Source organism: Lycium barbarum, chromosome 10 (assembly GCF_019175385.1).
Source record: "Lycium barbarum isolate Lr01 chromosome 10, ASM1917538v2, whole genome shotgun sequence".
NCBI lineage: Eukaryota > Viridiplantae > Streptophyta > Magnoliopsida > Solanales > Solanaceae > Lycium > Lycium barbarum.
Window position 1 is genome coordinate 11,362,556 of NC_083346.1, and position 20,297 is coordinate 11,382,852.

Genomic DNA, 20,297 nt, shown 5'->3' on the forward strand with positions numbered 1-20,297 from the left:
TAAGAGTTTTGTCCTTCTTGTTCACTTAGCCAAGAGTCTATCGAAAACAGCCTTGAGCCTCCCTATTCCATAAAGACAAAGGTAAAATCTGCATACATTTTATTATTTCAGACCCCACTTTTGGGTATGTTATTGTCCATCTTGGTCGCTTCCATGCTTTTGGTTTCCTTATTTATACATAATTTTTTCCAACCTGTTTTGCTTTCTTTAAATTATTCCTTTCAAGTTAGTTTTTTATTTTGATTTTTTTTTAGCATAACCCTAGTTTAGATATTATTCTAGAAACTCTACTCCAAAAAAAATATTGTATGATAATGAATATTAGTGATTTCTTTTCTAATTTTAATTCTCAAATAATAAATCAATATTATTGTCATTTTTATTCTTTTTAATTATTAGGAATCAAAGTCTCTGTTTCTTCAAAAGTATATTCCATCATAATTGTTTTATAGGTATAATGAACCTTTACATCTTTCACATTTCCAAGTAAGAAACTTTTTTTGTACTATTTGTGCACATGTTGGCTTGTTTATAGTTACATATATTTCTTTTACTGATTATATAATTTTCTTGAATTTTCTACAATTTTAATGTATTTTTTCTTGTTATTTTTATATTTCTTTATTAATATATGAAATATCAAAATTTAACATTTATGCGACTTACGTCTCGCTTCAGATAAAACGTCTTATTCGAGCCCGCGATTTTTTAAAACATCGCCAGTGAAAAGTAATTTTCATACATATTCTGGAGTATTACATTGGTGCTCTTTCCTCTTCCCTTTTTTTTTTTTTTTTTTTTTTTGGGGGTTGGAGAGTATTTGATGGATTTGAGTGCCTTTGAAAACCTATGGATATGCTTAGAGAAGCATAAGAGAACGAATTAATTTTATAGTGTTAAAATGTAAAAAATAGGAAGAATTAGACTATAAATACTGATTCCATATTATTATTATTATTATTATTATTATATATAAGGGATTACAAAAGGGCTTTTGTAGTCCTCACAAAACTTTTCCAAAAAATGTCAAACTTTTCAATTAATTACTTTTAGGTCCTGATCTTATTTTTTAAAATCAAATTTATTTTTTGTTCTTATGGTTTACTTTTTAAAAGCTATCGAACATCCTGTCTTATTTACCAGTTTTCTATCCGGTATCCGGTACCCCCATTAGAGCTCGCCTAATCTAGATTCACGTCGCCTAGGGCTCAATTGGAGGAAGCGCTCCCTATCATTTTTTCATACTCAGGCTCAAACCCGAGACCCCTGATTAAGGGAGGAATAGCCCCATCCGCTGCACTTTAGTTTCCCTGTTATTTTCTTATATTAATCTTATCTATTAACCTAAAAATAATCATTTCTTCGCTAGATATTCTAGCTTCTTGTTGCTCTTTGTTTTCTTCTTTTTCATTTATTGCTTATTATAGATTTTTTACATGTAAGCATTTATTTTACTTTATATTTGTATTATGAAATTTGAGAATTTATGAAAATTCTTGTACTCAATTTCTTTTACTTTATACTTTAATGAGCTCATATGTGTTTACCAAGATTAGTACAAACTTGATTTTCAGATAGTTTTAAAAATTATTAAATGATGCCATATAATGTTGAAAATGAAGATAATATTATCAATCCAGATCGGGTTATCTTTAAAATCTCTTGTTTGGTTAACTAAAATTAATCTTTTAAACATCAAATGAGTTTGAAGTAGGTTGGAATTAGAGTGTCAGCTATGGATTTTTGATCGGATTCGATAGCACTTTGGTTCAAATTCTGTATTTATCTTAAAAGTTCATTAAACATCTATAAATTATTAATTTAGAACTAAATAACTTTAAAAATTAAGATTCGAAACTCATATATTTCAAATTATGGCTCCGCATTTAATTTGAAGTAATAATTTCATCAAAATGAAAGTTAAGATATTAAAGGAGTGAAACGAAAGTTTTGCATTTATATATTGAAAATATACTTATTTGAAGTTTAATTATTACCAACATAAATTATATTTCTTTAATTAAAATATTACATTTTATATCTAGAGTTGGCCCGGGCTTAGCACGGGCATCGTGAGACTAGTTAAGGTAAAGAAGTAGCAAAATTTGAAAAAGCAACTCAACCAAACCAAAATAATTGGAAAAGGAGAGAAATAGAGAAGCCCGAGTTGGCCCATTTTTGTGAAAGTGAGACCCAAAAATTTACATTTTTTTGCACGGATTGCCCTTCTTTTGGGGTGGTCTTTAAATTTTGCCCCTCATATTTGTGATCTTTAAATTATGCCCCTCATATTGCTGGTCTTTAATTTTTGGCCTTCGCATTGCAACTCTGAACGTTCACGCAGAAATCATGAGGTTCTGAGTTCGAACCCCCGCTCAAGCATAAATTAAAAAAAAAAATTGGAAAGCAAGGTTTGGGTCGAGTGTATGCCGGACCCGGCATATACTTATTAAGGAATTACCAAATTTATGCCGGACCCGGCATACTCATGCCTTATGGGCAGACTTGGCATAAGTATGCCGGGTCCGGTATAACTTTGGTAATTCCTTAACAAGTTTATGCGAGTAGGGGCATACTTTTAATGGGCAAACTTTTATGTCGGACCCGGCATAAACTTGTGAAGGAATTACCAAAGTTATGCCGAACCCGACATACTTATACCAAGTCTGCCATAAGGCATAAGTATGCCGGCTCCGACATAAGTTTGGTAATTCCTTAACAAGTTTATGCCGGTGGGGGCATACTTTTAATGGGCAAACTTTTATGCCGGACCCGACATAAACTTGTGAAGGAATTACCAAAGTTATGCCGGACCCGGCATACTTATGCCTATGCCAAGTCTGCCCATAAGGCATAAGTATGCCGGGTCCGACATAACTTTTGTAATTCCTTCACAAGTGTATGCCGGTGGGGGCATAGCGAAATTTAAACTCTGCCTTGCGAATAATTTTTTAAAATTTTGACTGTGTGGGGGTTCGAACCTGGAACCCATGGGGTTTAGCCGAAGGGCAAAATTTAAAGATTTCAAATATGAGGGGCAACATTTAAAGACCACCCCAAAAGAAGGGCAATTCTGCAAATTGCCCAAAAATTTACTTGACCAAGTATGAATGGAGTTTCATACAAGCTTTGTCCGCCACATAATAAGGGTGTCTCTTACAAAATGATTTTTTTCTGAAAAATACGAAGGAAAACCTTTCATTGAATGGAATTCATTTGTATTGAGTTGAAGAGACTGTCAATAACAATAACCACTCCAATAGAGACCCTACAACAAGAATAAACAATATTCCAACACAAGGCTACAAGTACAACAATTTTTTTCTTTGTTATCAAATCAGTTTTGCAACTTCAATTTGCCCTGCGTAATTGGCGTAATCAATTACGCACGAACCTGAGTGCACAAGAGATTCATTGCAAATGATATGATATACAAATTCAGTAGATTTCTTAATATATATATAGGATTTGAACCAAAATTACTGAATTTTGTCGAATTCGTACTTCCTATGATGGATTCAACCCTTGCTTACGACCTACGCTTTGGCCCTAGGCCCACACGTCCAAACCCATAGCATGCAAACCTAAATTATGTCTTATAAAACTCTTCAGTCTTCACTTCCTCTGCCATTTCTATATGGATTTCGCCTAAGGTGTCATGTGCACTTCCTCTTAACAAGCCTAAACATTTTTAGACTGGGAATTACCATCTTGAAAATTCTAGCAGAGGCGTCAGAAAGAGTCAGTGAAGCACGCAACAAACAAATTGCTGGCATAAACATTGATTAGTAGTTCAACCCAACAGATCCTCCAAAGCTATGGAATGCATTAGCAGCAGTAACATCCCAAAGTTATGGCAGCACTGTATCAGTTGAATACTCCAACTTATAAAATGATTATCTCGACACTTTCAAAGTTTATATGCCACGTTAGCGTCAGGTGTCCACAAGACATAGGGGACGAGTTGAGGTGTCTAGACACACTCCAACTTTGAGAAATACACATCTAAACACCTCAACTCGTTCCTACTGTGTGGACACCTGATGCTGACATGACACATAAATTTTGGAGGTCTCATCATTTTGTAAGTTAGAGTGTGTAAGTAGTGTGTGAGTGACAGAGGCGGAGCCAGGATTTGAAGCTTGTGGGTTCGGGGTTCTAATTCTTTAAAGTTACTGGGTTCTTAATTAATAATTTGTACATATTTGACAAAATTTTTAATACAAATATATGATTCGGACAAAAGCTACTGGGTTCGGCCGAACCCCCACCCGAAGGGCTGGCTCCGCCCATGGTGAGTGAGTTTTGATTGTGCACACAAGGGAAGAAGGATGGTATGGCAGATAAAGAATGAGTAAAAATTGGGGTGAATCGAATTGGGGGCAACAATCAGGCCATTTAATTGCAAAACTCTTCATTTTGTGACCGCAGAACAGGTGCACCAGATCATAGTTACACTGCATTTTAGAAAGAAAAAAAAAAACTCTAGACCTCCATATGTTGTTCAACAAGCACCTAAATGAGCTGAAATTTGGGAGATAAAAGAAACATATTTACCTACAAAATATAAATGAGAAAGGACACTGCTAAATCATATAAAGAAAAATAATGCATAGAACAAAAAATTGTTACGTCATGATCCGATACACCGAGCGTCACCCCACTTATTTGCCTGCAAAAAGTAGTTAATATAGTGTATACTCTACTTTCAATTTATCTCTCATTTTTATTTTTATTTTAAAAAAAAATTAATACTGTAACTTTTTATATTAGTAGTTTTTTAATTTCAACATCTCACATGACATATTTAAGATCACAAAAATTAAAATTTATTTTAATACATTAATTGCATATATTTTTATTTAAAGATCAAAAGATTTTAAAAAAAAATATTTAATGTCATCGATCAAACAACAACACATAAATGGAATAGAGGTAATAATAATAAAGGCATAACTCTTTAGGATTTAAGTATATGTTTTAGATTATAACCTCTGGAATAGTTGTGCGTAGGGTGCTTATAGGTTGTACACCCATTTGTGGGATTACACTGAGTATGATGTTGTTGTTGTAATGATGCAGCTTTTCAATATATAATTCCTCCAACCAAACCGATAAGATATCGATTTGTTCGATATCAACTTATTGGTTATCCAACAGTTATCTATCTATTTATCGGTCATATTAATAATACCATCACAAATAAATTCATATTATAGCATACTATAAGTTATAAAATGTAACGAAGTCTTAAGAACTTGGTCTGGGACTTCAATTAAAAATTTCAAACAATAACATAAATGGTGTTCATAACTGAGAAAATAATTAAGGAAGCTTGATAAATGAAAGTTTCGAATCGTTGCCCAACCGTTGATCCAATAAGTCGATGTAAACAAACCAGTAAGCGTACTTTGGGATTACGTTATCGGTTTGATTTTGAACACCCCTGCGTGTTGAATATTCAAATTATTATAGAAAGTTCTAGCGAGGAGGCTTTCGTTACACTCAATGGCAGGGGCGGACCCATGTAGAATTTTTGGGTGCTCCGGCACCCATTAAATTCAGTTACGGAGTGTATAACTGTATAGAAAATATAAAGGAAACAGATATAAATAGTTAATAGAGCACCCCCGAACTCAAAATTTCTGGATCCAGCACCCCCGAACTCAAAATCATGAGTCCGCCCCTGCTCAATGGAATGAACTTTTATAATGTTTTCAACTTTTCATGCCATACAAATGTTGTTGCTCTTACTTGTACAAGTGGAATAGTCTTCTTCAAATGACTTAGACCCTCTTCGATGTTCCAATCTCGACTGAGCATACGTCATGCTGCTTGGAAGAGTTCTCTTTAAGATAGTACTAATATATTACTATTAATTAACATGCATTATAACAAAAATACAAGGTCTGGGAAACAGTAGGATCTTGCACAATACTTTTTTTAAAAGTGCTTCTTTTAAGAAAACAAAGAAGTAATTTTGACTTCTCAAAGCTTACCAAACGGGCTGTAATACTTTGCTTAATAATATAGTTCCTAGTTTATATGTCCTGACTGTTTTTTGGACTAACGGATTCAATTTCTTTTTTCCTTTTCTCCTTCCATAGCTAGCAAGTCCGTTACCCTTTTTTGCTCCTTGTAGCAATGCCTGGGAGCTGGATCCCTGACCGGCTTATTCAGAATATTATGACAATAATTACTTTTTCAAGATATTACAATAATAATTTAAAATATTGCACAAATTAACCCATTTCCCCCTAATCAAGAACTGAAGAGACATATGATTACCGCTACGAGAAACAAATGATATGGAGTTGATAATTCATATCAAAAGCTAAAAATGATCATATTTGAGAATATGAATAATAGGATTAATCTATAGGTTGGATCTTATTTTTCTCATTATCAACCTCTATATATTTTGAAAACAGCCTAAAACACCTCACAGACAACATAATTTTATTAATTGGATTACAACATATCACCTCATTTGCACTTATTGCTATTCTCGCAAAAATGAATCAGCTCTTGAGCAACTGCATCCATCTCTTCACCTCTTATAGATTTCAAGTTCTTGCTGATATCTCTAACTTTGGCCCTCAAATTTCCCCCCATTTTTCCTGTTATGACACCTTTCACATTCTCTACAATTTCTCCTCTCTGAATTTTGCCATCATCGTCTCTAACAGTCTCCACTGCAACTCCCAATTCTACTATCAACCTAGCATACTCCCAATTCTACTATCAACCTAGCATTCATTGGTTGATCAAGATGTATAGGCATGGCTATAATTGGAACCCCAAAATCTACACTTTCCATTACCGAATTCCAACACACAATGACTTGTAAATCCTCCAGTACTTGGATGATTTAGAATTCTTGGTTGTGGTGCAAATTTGTCCAAAACTCTTCCCCTATCTCCAATTCTTTCAAGAAAACCTTTCGGCAATGCATCTTCAAGATTTTGTTCTTCCCCCTTTGGAAATCTCGCAACCCATATGAAATTAACATTACTAAGCTCCAGCCCAAAAGCTATTTCTTCCATATCTTCTTTTGACAAGAAATACTCACTTCCAAAGGAGACAAAAATAGTTGAATTGTCATCTTTCTTTCCTAGCCAATGAATGAACTCCACATCATCTGCGTCGTCAGCTATGGGATCTTGGACGGGTGGACCAACAGGAACAACCTTCCAATTGATCAATTCAGTGCAATAATCTATGTATTTGGCCTCTATAGTTCTAGAGGTGCTCATCAGCATGATTTGCATATTTCCATCAGCTAAACGATCGCCATCATCAGGTTCTTTCTCTTTAGCAGATTTTGCCAACAATTCGCCCATTTTTACTTGCTCAATTTTCCTGAGATAAATAGCTGGGAAAGGAAATTTAAACCCTGGTTTCTTTACTAAGTTATAAAAATATGAAACCACAACTGCACCAGAAGTTACGAGCTTGACTGCTGGAATGTTCTCTTCGTTTGCTACGCGTTCAGCCCATTGCTGCATTATGTCATAAATTACCAAATCAGGTTTCAGATTTTGCAAGATTTTCGACAAGTTGGGTTTTGACATTTTCAGGGCCTTTTGAAGGGTGTGATTGAGATGGGGCGGGAGGCCATTGGTTTTATGGTAATGAGGAGGAAGTTCAGGCAATTCAGGTAAGTGAAGTTCGACAAGTTGAATCGAATCAGAGTATTTTTCGGGGATAATCTTGATGGTAGATTTGAGATTGATAGGCGTAGAACAAAGGTGAATCAAGAATCCCCTGTCCGCGAGTTTCTTGGCTACATTTAGAAACGGACTGATGTGTCCATATGCCAACCATGGAAACATTAGTACTCTCAAAGTACTAGGACTTTCTGTTACTTCTGTATCCATGATCAAAATCTTGAAAGACACTATTGTTATACTTACTTCGTGTTTCTCTATAGAGTGATAGAAGGATGAGAAAATGAGAAATGGGCTCTTTGTGGAGTTTGTGGCATTGGCTGCCTTATGTATTAGAAATACTAGAGAGATGAGAGAAAACAGGAGTGTGAAAAGTACTCTTTAATATTCTTGCCGAATTTTTTAATAAGCTACTATTAGAGATTGAAAAATGGTTCAGTGATTTTAGTGCCAGGCTAAAAATGTGAAATTTGTGATTGGTTGCTGACTTTCTTAGGATATTTCGATGTAGACTTTTAGCTATGTGTTATGCAAAATGACTAGTTGTGTGACTGAATGTAACACCTCGTGCATTCGGGTTAAGATTTTTATTATAAGATGGGGGTATAATGAACCCAATTTTAGTAGTGTATAAATGGTGTTTGAAACCCAATCAAAACTTGAGAAGAGTCTTTGGGCAAAACAAAGTTGAAAACCACTCTACGGGGCATGTTTGCAAGTGAGTTTATAGATGGCCTTACTTCCAACGACCATAACCCCATTATTAATTTGGAATTTGGGGAAACTTTCTTGATGAAAGTTGTAGCCCTTTGAAATAGCTTTCCAACGGTATATTATGGGCCTCAAACGGACATCTGTGCAAAGATTTATGCCCATTATACGACAGACTGTCCGAGCAGAAGAATTTTGACGGACCATTTGACGGTCCGTAAAACATTTTGACGGTCCGTAAAATATTTATACGATCCGTCAAATGGTCACAGAGAATGATATTTCGTTGGTCAGTTTTACGGTTCAATTTTACGGTCCGTAAAACAATTATACGGTCCGTAAAATTGACTCAGACCACCGTAAAATGAGCACAGAATGTCCAAATCACTGGAATGGTTTTACGGTAAGTTATACGGTCCGTAAAACCATTATACGGGACGTAAAACACACCGTAAAATGAGCACAGAATGTCCAAATCACTGGAATGGTTTTACGGTGAGTTATACGGTCCGTAAAACCATTATACGGAACGTAAAAATGGGCGTAGAATTGCCCGATGGGTCAGATTTTAAGATGTTAATAAGAGACCCAAACCCATTTTTTTTCATTCCCATTTCTCCTACACGACTCAAGGGTTCTCTAGAGCCATCCAAACACTTCATATGCAAGAATCCAAGTGAAACAAAAGATCCACTTCATCAATCCACCAAAACTAAGTGTGAGAAACACATCAAATCCATTCAAGTCAAGAAATTCCATGGAAGGTGGAACTAGGGTTTTGTTCAAGTGAAGCATTTCAACTCAAGGCTTATTCCTACAATAACTAAGGTAAGTTTTATGATGTTTCCTGATGATTAAAGTGTTGATGAATTCTTGGGAGAATAATAATTGGGTTGTTGAAGAGAATTATATGAACTATGCTAGGATTGTTGGATTGTTGATGTGGGATTGTTGGATTCATATGTGTGATGAAGAATGATGTTAATTACACCGAATTGAGATTGTAGATTTGGCTAGAAGTAAAAGAATGGGGATTTGGTGAAGAAAACACCATTAATGAGGGTCATAGAGCTTCATGCCCACTAAGTGTTTGATAAAATGCTTAGATGAACAAAACATGGATATTGTTGCTAATATAGAATCCCTATGACTTGTATTGCTATAGATTGAAGTTGAAGGGATTGAAGAACATTGTGATACGCTCAAAAGCGGGAAGTTAAGGTATGTAGAACTTCCATCCACATGTGGGAATCTCTATGTTCTTCCCCATGATCCGTTTCGTAAAAATCTATGAAGTTCAAATCCTAGGGCATTAAATCCAACATATTGGTAGCCCGTAATTATGTATGTATGTACACGAATTTCGTATCTATGTTCGTTATTGTATTCCTAATCTTCCATTATTGATATTAGGAATCCCAGCTTAATCCATGAATCATGAATTCCTCCTCATGTGTTCTCATTACGTTCATATGAAACTTTATGATTTTATCTAGCAAGTTACAAGCATGTTTTCAAGTCAATTATATATATGATTTCGAAATATTCTTATTACTCATGAATCAAGAACATGTTTGCAAGATTATGACAAGTTATCTTATGAAACTATTTTACAAGATTATTTCATGAAACCATGTTTACAAGTTATTTCGTGAAATCATGATTACAAGACAAGTACAAGTTAATTAACGAAACCATGTTACAAGTTATTTCGTGGAATCATGATTACAAGTTAATTCACGAAAATCATGGGCTTCTTAGCCAATTATATTATGTTCATGTTTTTGGGAGTTGCACGAATTACCGAGAAGGCTCCGATAGCCTGAAACTATGTAGCCACCATAGGACAAGGATCGCTCCGCCCAGTTAGGACGATACCTTAATTTCACACTGAATGGTTCCATCAGGTACGTTATTACCTTATACCCTGGCAAGGTATAGGGGCTCTGCTGGTCCGGCGAGGTACCAGACTCCACGTATCCACGTGGTGATATCATGTTGTCGGTTTATGAAATGCTCTCCCCACTTATCATGTTTTACTCATGTTATATATATATATATATATATATATATATATATATATATATATATATATATATATATATATATATATATATATATGTACTCATGCTCATGCTCATGCTCATGTTTATGTCCAAGTTTTCAGTTTCAGTTCTTATCATGTTATTCCATGTCCCATGTTGTTTCTTCCGGTTGCTTTACATACCAGTACATTCAATGTGCTGAAGTCCCCTTTTTATTGCCCGGGGGCCTGCATTTCACGATGCAGGTATTGATATACAGGACGACACATCTGCTCAGTAGGACAACATTCGTATCAGCTTATTGGTGAGCCCCATCTCATTCGGGGTTTAGTTAACTTTTGTTTTATGATTAATTATGCATCTAAAGGTATGCTGGGGGCCTTGTCCCAGTAAGTATGTTTTTCAGTCAGACTCATGATAGAGGTTTCATAGACTAGACAAGTCAGTTATATCATGTCAGACATTTGGAGTCGTATAGGCATTTTGGCTCACTCATGTTTAAACAAGTATTTTATTAAGTATTATGACTTAACATGTTTTATAAAGGCTCATCATGCATTCACGTTATATTCCGCATATGTTATGTATCATGATGATTCAGCAAGCCATGTGGTTCGCTCGGTCACATGCAGTCAGGCACCGAGTGCCGTGTTACGTCCAGGCCATGGTTCGGGGCGTGACACTGAATGTACGTAATTAATGTCACGTCCAATTTTTATGGTGATTGGTACGTGTGGTGATTTACGTAAGATTTTTTATAAGCAACGTTTTTAAAGAAGCGAATAATTGAATAAATTAATGTAACAATAACATAATTTAGAAAATACAATTCAAGTATAATACTGCAACTTTTTTCGATGAGTTCTCATTTGTTTGAAATGACTAAATATTTTTTTCTTTACAAGATTTCAAACAACTACTCAAAAGCTCCTCATTTATTCGATTTCATCAGTGCATCTTAATCAATTTCATTGCTGAAAAAACTCTCTCAACATTGATTTCTCCTTTTTAAGTATGGAGTTGAACTTAAATATTAATAGGTGCTTGTCCGCATGGCTTTGCTACTCCATTTCTAGTGGCTTCATTAACTTTTTGTCAGAAGAGAGTTAGGCTAGCTGAATTCGAACACTTGATATCCCTTATAGGAATTAGGAATGGCATGAGATATTTAAGGGATAATATATAAGGTTGTACACAATGAAATTAAAAGTTAAAAATTAGAATAAATTGTATTTATGTAATTTTTTGAAAGTAAATTTTAATATTTTTAAATACTTTTTTTAAAAGTTGTATTAATATAATTATCCCTTTAAAAATATTTATGGAAAGTCTGATTAGCATTATCGCTTTTGGCTACTAGCTTATTCAGAATATTACGATGATAATTAAGTTTATTTAATATATTATAACAATAACTAAAAGCATTGCACTAATTAACCTATTTTTCCCCTGCTCAAGAATGGAAGGAACATAATTAACCGCTACAAGAAACAAATAATATGGAATTGAGAAGTCATATCGAAAGCTAAAAAAAATCATATTTGAGAATGTGAATAGTAGGATAAATTTAGATTGCATTCTATTTTCTCTCATTATTTCAACCTTAATATATTTTGAAGATCAACTAGAAACACCTCACAGACAATATAATTTGTTAATTGACTTACAACATATGACATTATTTCAACTTAGGACTATTCTTACAAAGTTGAATTAGCTCTTCAGCAGCAGTATCCATCTCTTCATCCCTTATAGATTTTAAATTCTTGCTGATATCTCTCACTTTGGCCCTCAAATTTTCCCCTGATTTACCAGCTATGACCTCTTTCAGCATTTCTGCAATTTCTTCTCTATGAATCTTGCCATAATCATCTCTAACAATCTCCACTGCAACTCCCAATTCTACTATCAACCTAGCATTTATTGGCTGATCAAGATGTATAGGCATAGCTATTATTGGAACCCCAAAATCTACACTTTCCATTACTGAATTCCAACCACAATGACTTATAAATCCTCCCGTACTCGGATGATTTAGAATCCTTGGCTGTGGTGCAAATTTGTCCAAAACTCTTCCCCTATCTGCAATTCTTTCAAGAAAACCTTTTGGTAGAGCATCTTCAAGATTTTGTTCTTCCCCCTTTGGAAATCTGGCAACCCATATGAAATTAACATTACTAAGCTCTAACCCAAAAGCTATTTCCTCCCTATCTTCTTTTGACAAGAAATACTCACTTCCAAATGAGACAAAAACAGTTGAATTCTCATCTTTTTTTCCTAGCCAATCAATGAGCTTCATTTCATCCGCGTCATCAGCGATTGGATCTTGGACAGGTGGACCAACTGGAACTACTTTCCAATTGCTCAATTCACTGAAATAATCTATGTATTTGGCTTCTATAATTCTAGAGGTACTCATCAACATGATTTGCATATTTCCATCAGCAAAAGGATCCACATCATCAGGTTCTTTATCTTTAGCAGATTGGGCAAACAATTCACTCATTTTTTCTAGCTCATTTTTCCTGAGATAAATAGCAGGGAAGGGGAATTCGATCCCTGGTTTTTTTACTAAGTTAAAAAAATAAGAAAATACAGCTGCACCCGAAGTTAAGAGCTTGACTGCTGGAATATTTTGTTCATTCGCCACGCCCTCAGCCCATTGCTGCAATATGTCATAAATTACCAAATCAGGTTTCAAATTTTGCAAGATTTTCGTGAAGTTTGGTTTGGACATTTTCAGGGCCTTTTGAAGTGTGTGATTGAGATGGGGTGGGAGACCATTGGTCGTATGGTAATGAGGAGGAAGTTCAGGCAATTCAGGTAAGTGAAGTTCGACAAGTTGAATCGAATCAGAATATTTTTCAGGGATTTTCTTGATGGTAGATTTGAGATTGATGGCCGTAGAACAGAGGTATACCAAGAATCCTCTGTCCACAAGTTTCTTGGCTACATTGAGAAACGGAGAGATGTGTCCATAAGCCAACCACGGAAACATCAGTACCCTCAAAGTATTTTTACGTTCGGTTACTTCTGCACCCATGATCGAAATCTAGAAAGATAATGTTGGTATACTTGATTCTTATTTTTCTATAGAGTGGAAGAAGGATGAGAAATGGACTCTTTGCGGAGTTGGTGGCATTGGCTCTGGCTTATTTATTTGAAAAACAAGAGATATAGAGGACAAAAAAGAAGAGTGAAAAGTATTCTGTTTGTTATATTACTGCTGAATAAGTTAATAAGCTTCTAGAGACTGAAAGTTTGTTCATTAATTTGGGTGCCAAGCTAAAAAAAGTGAAAGTTATAGGTTGCTGACTATTCTAGGATATTTCGATGTACACTTTCAGCCAAGTTTCATGCAAAGTGACTAGTTGTGTGACTTCGTTGGAAATTTCAAAATAGAAGATTTACTAAGTTTTAGAAAATTCAGCCAAGTTTTAGGAAAGTGACTGGTTGTGTGACCGTTTCTAGGTAAAGTTTAATTAGTTTAGCCATATTTGGGAAATGAACTCTAATGTTTTATAACCGAGTAGATTTATATTTTTGTATGTTTTCATTTTTTGCTTAAAATTCATGTCCATTTAAACTATGACACATAAATTGATACAGATGAAGTATATATATTTAACTCATGCATGTGAAAAAAAAAAAGACATTATGTAAATAGATTATTACGATGTATGCTGTTTCATGCTTCTTTCCTTACATTATAATACTGTGCATCCGGCTATATGTGTCGTAAGTGATTACGCAGGGCATATAGAAGTCAAGAAAATGTTTGATTAAGAAAGACAAAAGGGTCGGGCATGCCAACCTCCTCTCTTGGAAATTGGAATGGCTTCTATTTTAAAGAGTGATCTTGTAACTTATTTTACGTACGTATCCTCGCAGAATTTTTATTCCATGTGTATTTGCTTGATTCTGTGAAAAATTTTAAAAATAAAAATAATTTTGAATTTATGATTTTAAATTAAAAATTGTATCATATATAAAGCAAATCGGTTGAATTTTATGATTTAAACACATTATGTCATTCACTCATTCCCATAAGTGGGGTGTCATGCGCATGATGCATTAAGGGTAGAATGGAAATGTTCGAATTAAAATTCAACAATACGAAAATATGATTTTTTTTTTTTATACGGACTTAAAAAGATTGCATGAATGAATCCGAGGGATTATATGATATTGTATTCGCTTGACACGCCAATTCCGCTTACAATTGATTTCTGACGTGGACGGTTTCCTTCTAGCGACTAAAATTACTCCCTCCAGCTAGTCCGTTTTACTTGATATGGTTAATAAAAATAATTGGTCCAAAATACTTGTCAATTTTTTAAAAAAATAAGATAGAATTAATTATCTTTTTTCCACCTTTACTGTTACTCTAATAAACGCAGAGAAGGATTAATGTGGTGAAATGAAAAACACAGCAAGTAACGTGACCGGAGGGCGTAGCTTATTGTTCCAAATAGTTCGATACTTTCCCAATTTTTTGTTCCTTCCGAAAATATTGATGTTTTTTTATATTCATAGTTTTCTGTATACGGTAAAAACCGGATATATGAGAGACCAGTGAGACCGGGGACCGGAGATAAAAAGAGACAGGTATGGTCACCAAGTCATCCCTTAGAACTGATGGAATTGCACCGGCTGCGGTTGACATGAGAAAAGTGAAGCAAATTTGTTTGGTCCGGTATCTCCGGACCAAACTCCACATCGAATTCCCACTAGAGAAGACGCGAATTGATCCGGTTACTCCATGACCAAGTTGATCGTGGCCGTTAGTCCGGTTTCTCCATTACCGAGTTGATCGTGGCTTTTGGTCCGGTTAATCAGTTACAAAATTGTCGCGCGTCAAGACCGTTCTGTCACATTGTACTGACAACCGTACGGGTGTCAGACCATATGGCCCAACCTTATCCTTTTAGGGCTTTTTCTTTTATTCCACAAAGGCTTTATGTTGTATGTAAGGCTCATAAGGCAAAAATATAAATAGAGGGCATTTCCCTACTTTGAGGGGTTAGCTTTTTGAGATCAAGAATATTGTAATAGATAATACATATTGAAGCTCTCTCTTTTGGTCCGGACCAATGGTGTTTTATGCTTATTCATCCAATATAGTCAGCTCAATAAAAAATTTCTATATCTTTGTTTAAGTCATTAACGCGTATATTCGCGCACATATACTCTAGCACGCAAATCCATGAATATCTCTCATAAACCCAGAATAGATTAAAATTCATCCATATATCCTATACCTCACTTATAAATTCAATTAATTACCTAAATTCAGGGTAAACAGTTTGGCGCCCACCGTGGGGCTAGGATAATAATGGTCTTTGATCTTAGCTTCTATCTCTTACCCGTTAAGATTGAAAAAATCTTTTGTTCGTCTCTGTGAAAACGGACCAAATTGCAAGCAGTGGATAATCTGGTCACGTCAACAACAACGAGATTATGGCTGAAAATAAGAACAGTGGGCTACGAGGCTTATCAGCAGATCCCATCGACCCAAACTCCGCTGATTCGAGAGAGGGCCTCAACCGGCAGAACACTGTGAACCAGGAGAATGCCGTACAGCCGGCTACTGATCCTTTAAATATTCACAATTTAATTACTTTGTCCCGGGAAAGAGGCCGAAAAGTGCCGGATACCCCGGACGATATTAACTTACGTTTAATTTTTGAAATGTTACAGGAACAGAGAGCAGCTATTGCCGAACAAAGAGTCTCAATAGCCCAGCTGCAAAGCAAAAATGATGAAACGACCCCAGAGAGGATGAAAGGTGCTGCCGAACCCAGAAGGGACGAAACATGGATGGTTGAGAGTAATGGGTCCGGAGCTGGTTCATCCACCGAAGTTCTGAGAATGCTCGAAACATTGGCGAAGCGTGTAGACTCAACTGAGAAGAGGGTAGAAATATATAACTCTCGGGTGGACCAGATCCCGAGGGCACCACCTATTCTGAAAGGACCGAATTCGAAGAGGTACATTCAAAGACCTTTTCCTCCGAGTGCGGCTCTGAAATTGATCCCGAAGAGGTTTAAAATGTCGGATATCCAAAAATATGACGGCACAACGGACCCACAGGAACACGTGTTGTGTCATAAAAGGCAATGACGTCGAAGAGAATGAAATTGAATCTGTGTTGTTGAAAAAGTTTGGGGAAACTCTGTCGAAGGGAGCATTGACTTGGTACGACCATCTACCCGAGCATTCAATCACTTCTTTCGAAATGCTTGCGGATGCATTCATAAAAGCTCATGTTGGTGCCAAGAAGGTGCAGGCCCATAAGGCGGATATTTTCCGTATAGCCCAAAAGGATGATGAGTTATTACATGAATTTGTCAACCGGTTCCAAAAGGAACGGATGGAGCTCTCTCCGGTTCCTGAGGAATGGGCTGCGCAAGCTTTTACTAAAGGGCTTAATCCTCGAAGCTCGATAGCCTCGTTCAAACTAAAAGAAAACTTGTTGGAATACGAGGCTGTGACCTGGGCTGATGTCCATAACAGGTATGAATTAAAGATCCGGGTAGAGAATGACCAGCTTGAGCCCCCCCCCCCCCCCCCCCCCCCGGGACCTATAAATGTGAGCAAAAGCTCTGAGAGATCGAGAAAAAATTACGAGCCGGAGTCAAGGCCATCAAGGGAAAGGTACAGGCCATACTCTCATTCGAAAAAGCCAAGCTTCAGGTCGGAAAAATCGAGGGTTGGTCCCAGCCAATTCTCCGGTCGAGATGTTAAATGGACCGAGTGGCCATCAAACAGTCAATGTCTGTCATTTAGAAGTGATGCCGGGAGCTCGGCTACCAACAGAGACCTGCCGAGAATATTGGAGTACAACTTCAATATCAATACCTCGGATCTCATCTCGGCTATAGGCCGTATCGCAAACATAAGATGGCCGAGACCATTGAGATCAGATCTCGGTCAGCGGGACCCGAACGTGATATGTGAATACCACGGAACCCATAGGCACAGAACTGAAGACTGTCGCCAATTGAGAGAGGAGGTGGTCCAGTTACTGAAAAATGGTCACCTTCGAGAGTTCCTGAGTGAATGAGCTAAAAGTCATTACAAGGAAAAGGAGTCCCACAAACGGGTCGAACCAGTGGAACCTCAACATGTAATCAACATGATAATCGGTGGTACAGACGCCTCTCGAGGGCCGGTGGTGAAACAGACAAAGATCTCTGTTGTACGCGAGAAGCGGAGCCGAGATTACGTGCCTGAGGGTACCGTCTCCTTTAGCAATGAAGATGCAGAAGGCATCATTCAACCACACAATGATGCTTTGGTAATTTCTGTTCTTATTTTTAAATCACAAGTCAAGCGTATTTTGATTGACCCAGGTAGCTCGGCCAATATCATTCGGTGGAGAGTGGTCGAACAACTGAGACTACTCAATCAGATTGTACCTGTGGCTCGAGTGCTTAGCGGGTCTAATATGGCGAGTGAAACCACGAAGTGGGAGATCGCTTTGCCAGTCAATATTGACGGCACCATTCAGCAGACGGTGTTCTATGTCATCGAAGGAGACATGAAGTATAATGCTTTACTCGGTAGACCGTGGATACATAGCATGAGGCCTGTCCTATCGACATTACATCAGCTGCTAAAATTCCCAACACCGAAGGAGGTAAAAACCATTCGAGGAGAACAGCTCGCTGCAAGGGAGATGTTCGCGGTTGAGGAAGCGCCACTCATTCCCAAAAAAACGTATCCGAAAGAGGATGAGTCAATTGGTGGCAAAGACTCTAAATAGAAACTAAAGTGTACGGGCTCGACAACGGAGTAGCAAGGGTCGGACCCGGGGTATGAAGAAGATGATTTTGGTGTACCTAGATCTTTTGTCTTACCGGATGACTCGGATGCAACCAAGTCTACAGTGGAGGAGCTATAGCAAGTCATCTTGTTCGAATATCTACCGGATAGAAAGGTATACCCGAGTACGGGGTTAACCTCGGAGCTCAGAAACAAGTTAATTAAGTTTCTTCAAGCTAATGTCGATTGTTTCGCATGGTCCCATATAGATATGACAGGTGTGCCACTGGAAGTGACAACTCACAAGCTCAGTCTCGACGGGAGATTTCCCCTGGTGAAGCAGAAGAGGAGGCCAATGGCAGAACTGAAGCACGCCTTTTTAAAGGATGAAGTAACAAAGCTTTTGAAAATAGGCTCTATTTGGGAGGTAAAATACTCGGATTGGCTAGCTAACGTAGTGGTGGTGCCAAAAAAGTTAATAAATTTAGAATGTGCGTTGGTTATAAGGATTCAAACAAAACATGCCCGAAGGATTCATTTCGGATGCCTCACATCGATAGAATGATCAATGCAACGACCGGGCATGAGATGTTGAGTTTTCTTGACGCTGACTCCGGGTACAACCAAATCCGGATGCACTCGGAGGATCAAGAGAAAACATCCTTTATTACTCGATACGGGACTGACTGTTATAACGTCATGCCCTTCGGGTTAAAAAATGCCGGTGCAACTTACCAACGCCTAGTTAATGGGATGTTCGAAGAACATATAGGAAAAACAATAGAGGTTTATATTGATGACATGGTTGTCAAGTCCCTGGAAATAGAGGAACATTTAAAACATTTGCAGGAAACTTTCGATGTACTCCGTAAACACAACATGAATCTCAACCTAGAGAAATGTGCCTTCGGTGTCTGGTCGGGCAAGTTCTTGGGTTTCATGGTGTCCAACCAAGGAATTGAAATTAATCCGGACAAGATCAAAGGCATCGAGGATATTGAGGTGGTAAACAACGTCAAAGGAGTGCAGAGGATCACCGGAAGGATAACAACGCTGAGTCGATTCATATCGAGATCCTCGGACAAGAGTCACCGTTTCTTCTCCTTAGTAAGAAAGAAGAATGACTTCGCTTGGACACCGGAATGCCAAAATCCCTTACAAGAATTGAAAAAGATACTTTCCAGCCCGCCTCTGTTGCACACACCGAAGGCGGATGAGCAGCTTTTCCTCTACTTCACCGTATCCGAAGTAGCGATAAATGGTGTGTTGATCTGGGAAGAATCAGGTACGCAATTCCCTATATATTACATGAGTAGAACTTTAGGGGATGCGGAGACCCGTTATCCCCACCTCGAAAAGTTTGCTTTGGTATTGGTAAGTGCTTCTAAAAAGCTCAAACCTTACTTTCAATGCCATCCGATATGTGTAGTGACAACTTATCCTCTAAAGAATATCATGCACAAACCGGAATTATCGGGTAGACTAATTAAATGGGTCGTAGAGATTAGCAGATATGATATCGAATATAAGCCTCGGATGGCCATTAAGTCCCAAATTTTGGCCGATTTTGTGGCAGATTTCACTCTGGCCATGGTTCCCGAGGTTGAGAAAGAACTTCTACTAACCTCGGGAAAATCTTCGGGTATTTGGTCGTTACACACGGACAGGGCCTCGAACCTCAAAGGTTCCGGGCTAGGAATCGTCCTTAAAACTCCCGCCGGGGATGTCATTCGACAATCCATCAGAACTATTAAATTGAATAACAATGAAGACAAGTATGAGACTTTGATTGCAGGTTTGGAATTAGCTCGGAGTATGGGGGCCGAAATAATCGAAGCAAAATGCGACTCTCTCTTGGTCGTTAACCAGGTGAATGGCGTCTTCGAGATCAAGGATGAACGAATGCAAATGTATCTAGAAAAAATCCAAGTGATACTACACCGATTTAGAGAATGGACCATGCAACATGTACCCAGGGAGTAGAACAGCGAGGCCGATACATTGGCCAATTTGGGCTCTTCAGTCAAAAGGGAAGAAATTAACCTCGGCACCATGGTACAGTTAATGAATTCTGCGATAGAAACCGGGCATTCTGAAATAAACA

General features: G+C 37.3%; 1 protein-coding gene and 1 pseudogene across 1 annotated transcript; both read right to left on the reverse strand.

Annotated features, from left to right (window-relative positions):
• Window positions 1-6,399: 6,399 nt before the first annotated feature.
• Window positions 6,400-8,076, reverse strand: LOC132615621 (beta-D-glucosyl crocetin beta-1,6-glucosyltransferase-like; annotated as a pseudogene).
• A 3,868-nt stretch (window positions 8,077-11,944) lies between these two features.
• Window positions 11,945-13,561, reverse strand: LOC132615485 (beta-D-glucosyl crocetin beta-1,6-glucosyltransferase-like). The gene has a single exon (XM_060330089.1). It carries the CDS (start codon window positions 13,467-13,469, stop codon window positions 12,105-12,107), a length of 1,365 nt encoding a protein of 454 aa, XP_060186072.1. The 5' UTR covers window positions 13,470-13,561; the 3' UTR covers window positions 11,945-12,104.
• Between the last annotated feature and the right edge of the window lie 6,736 nt (window positions 13,562-20,297).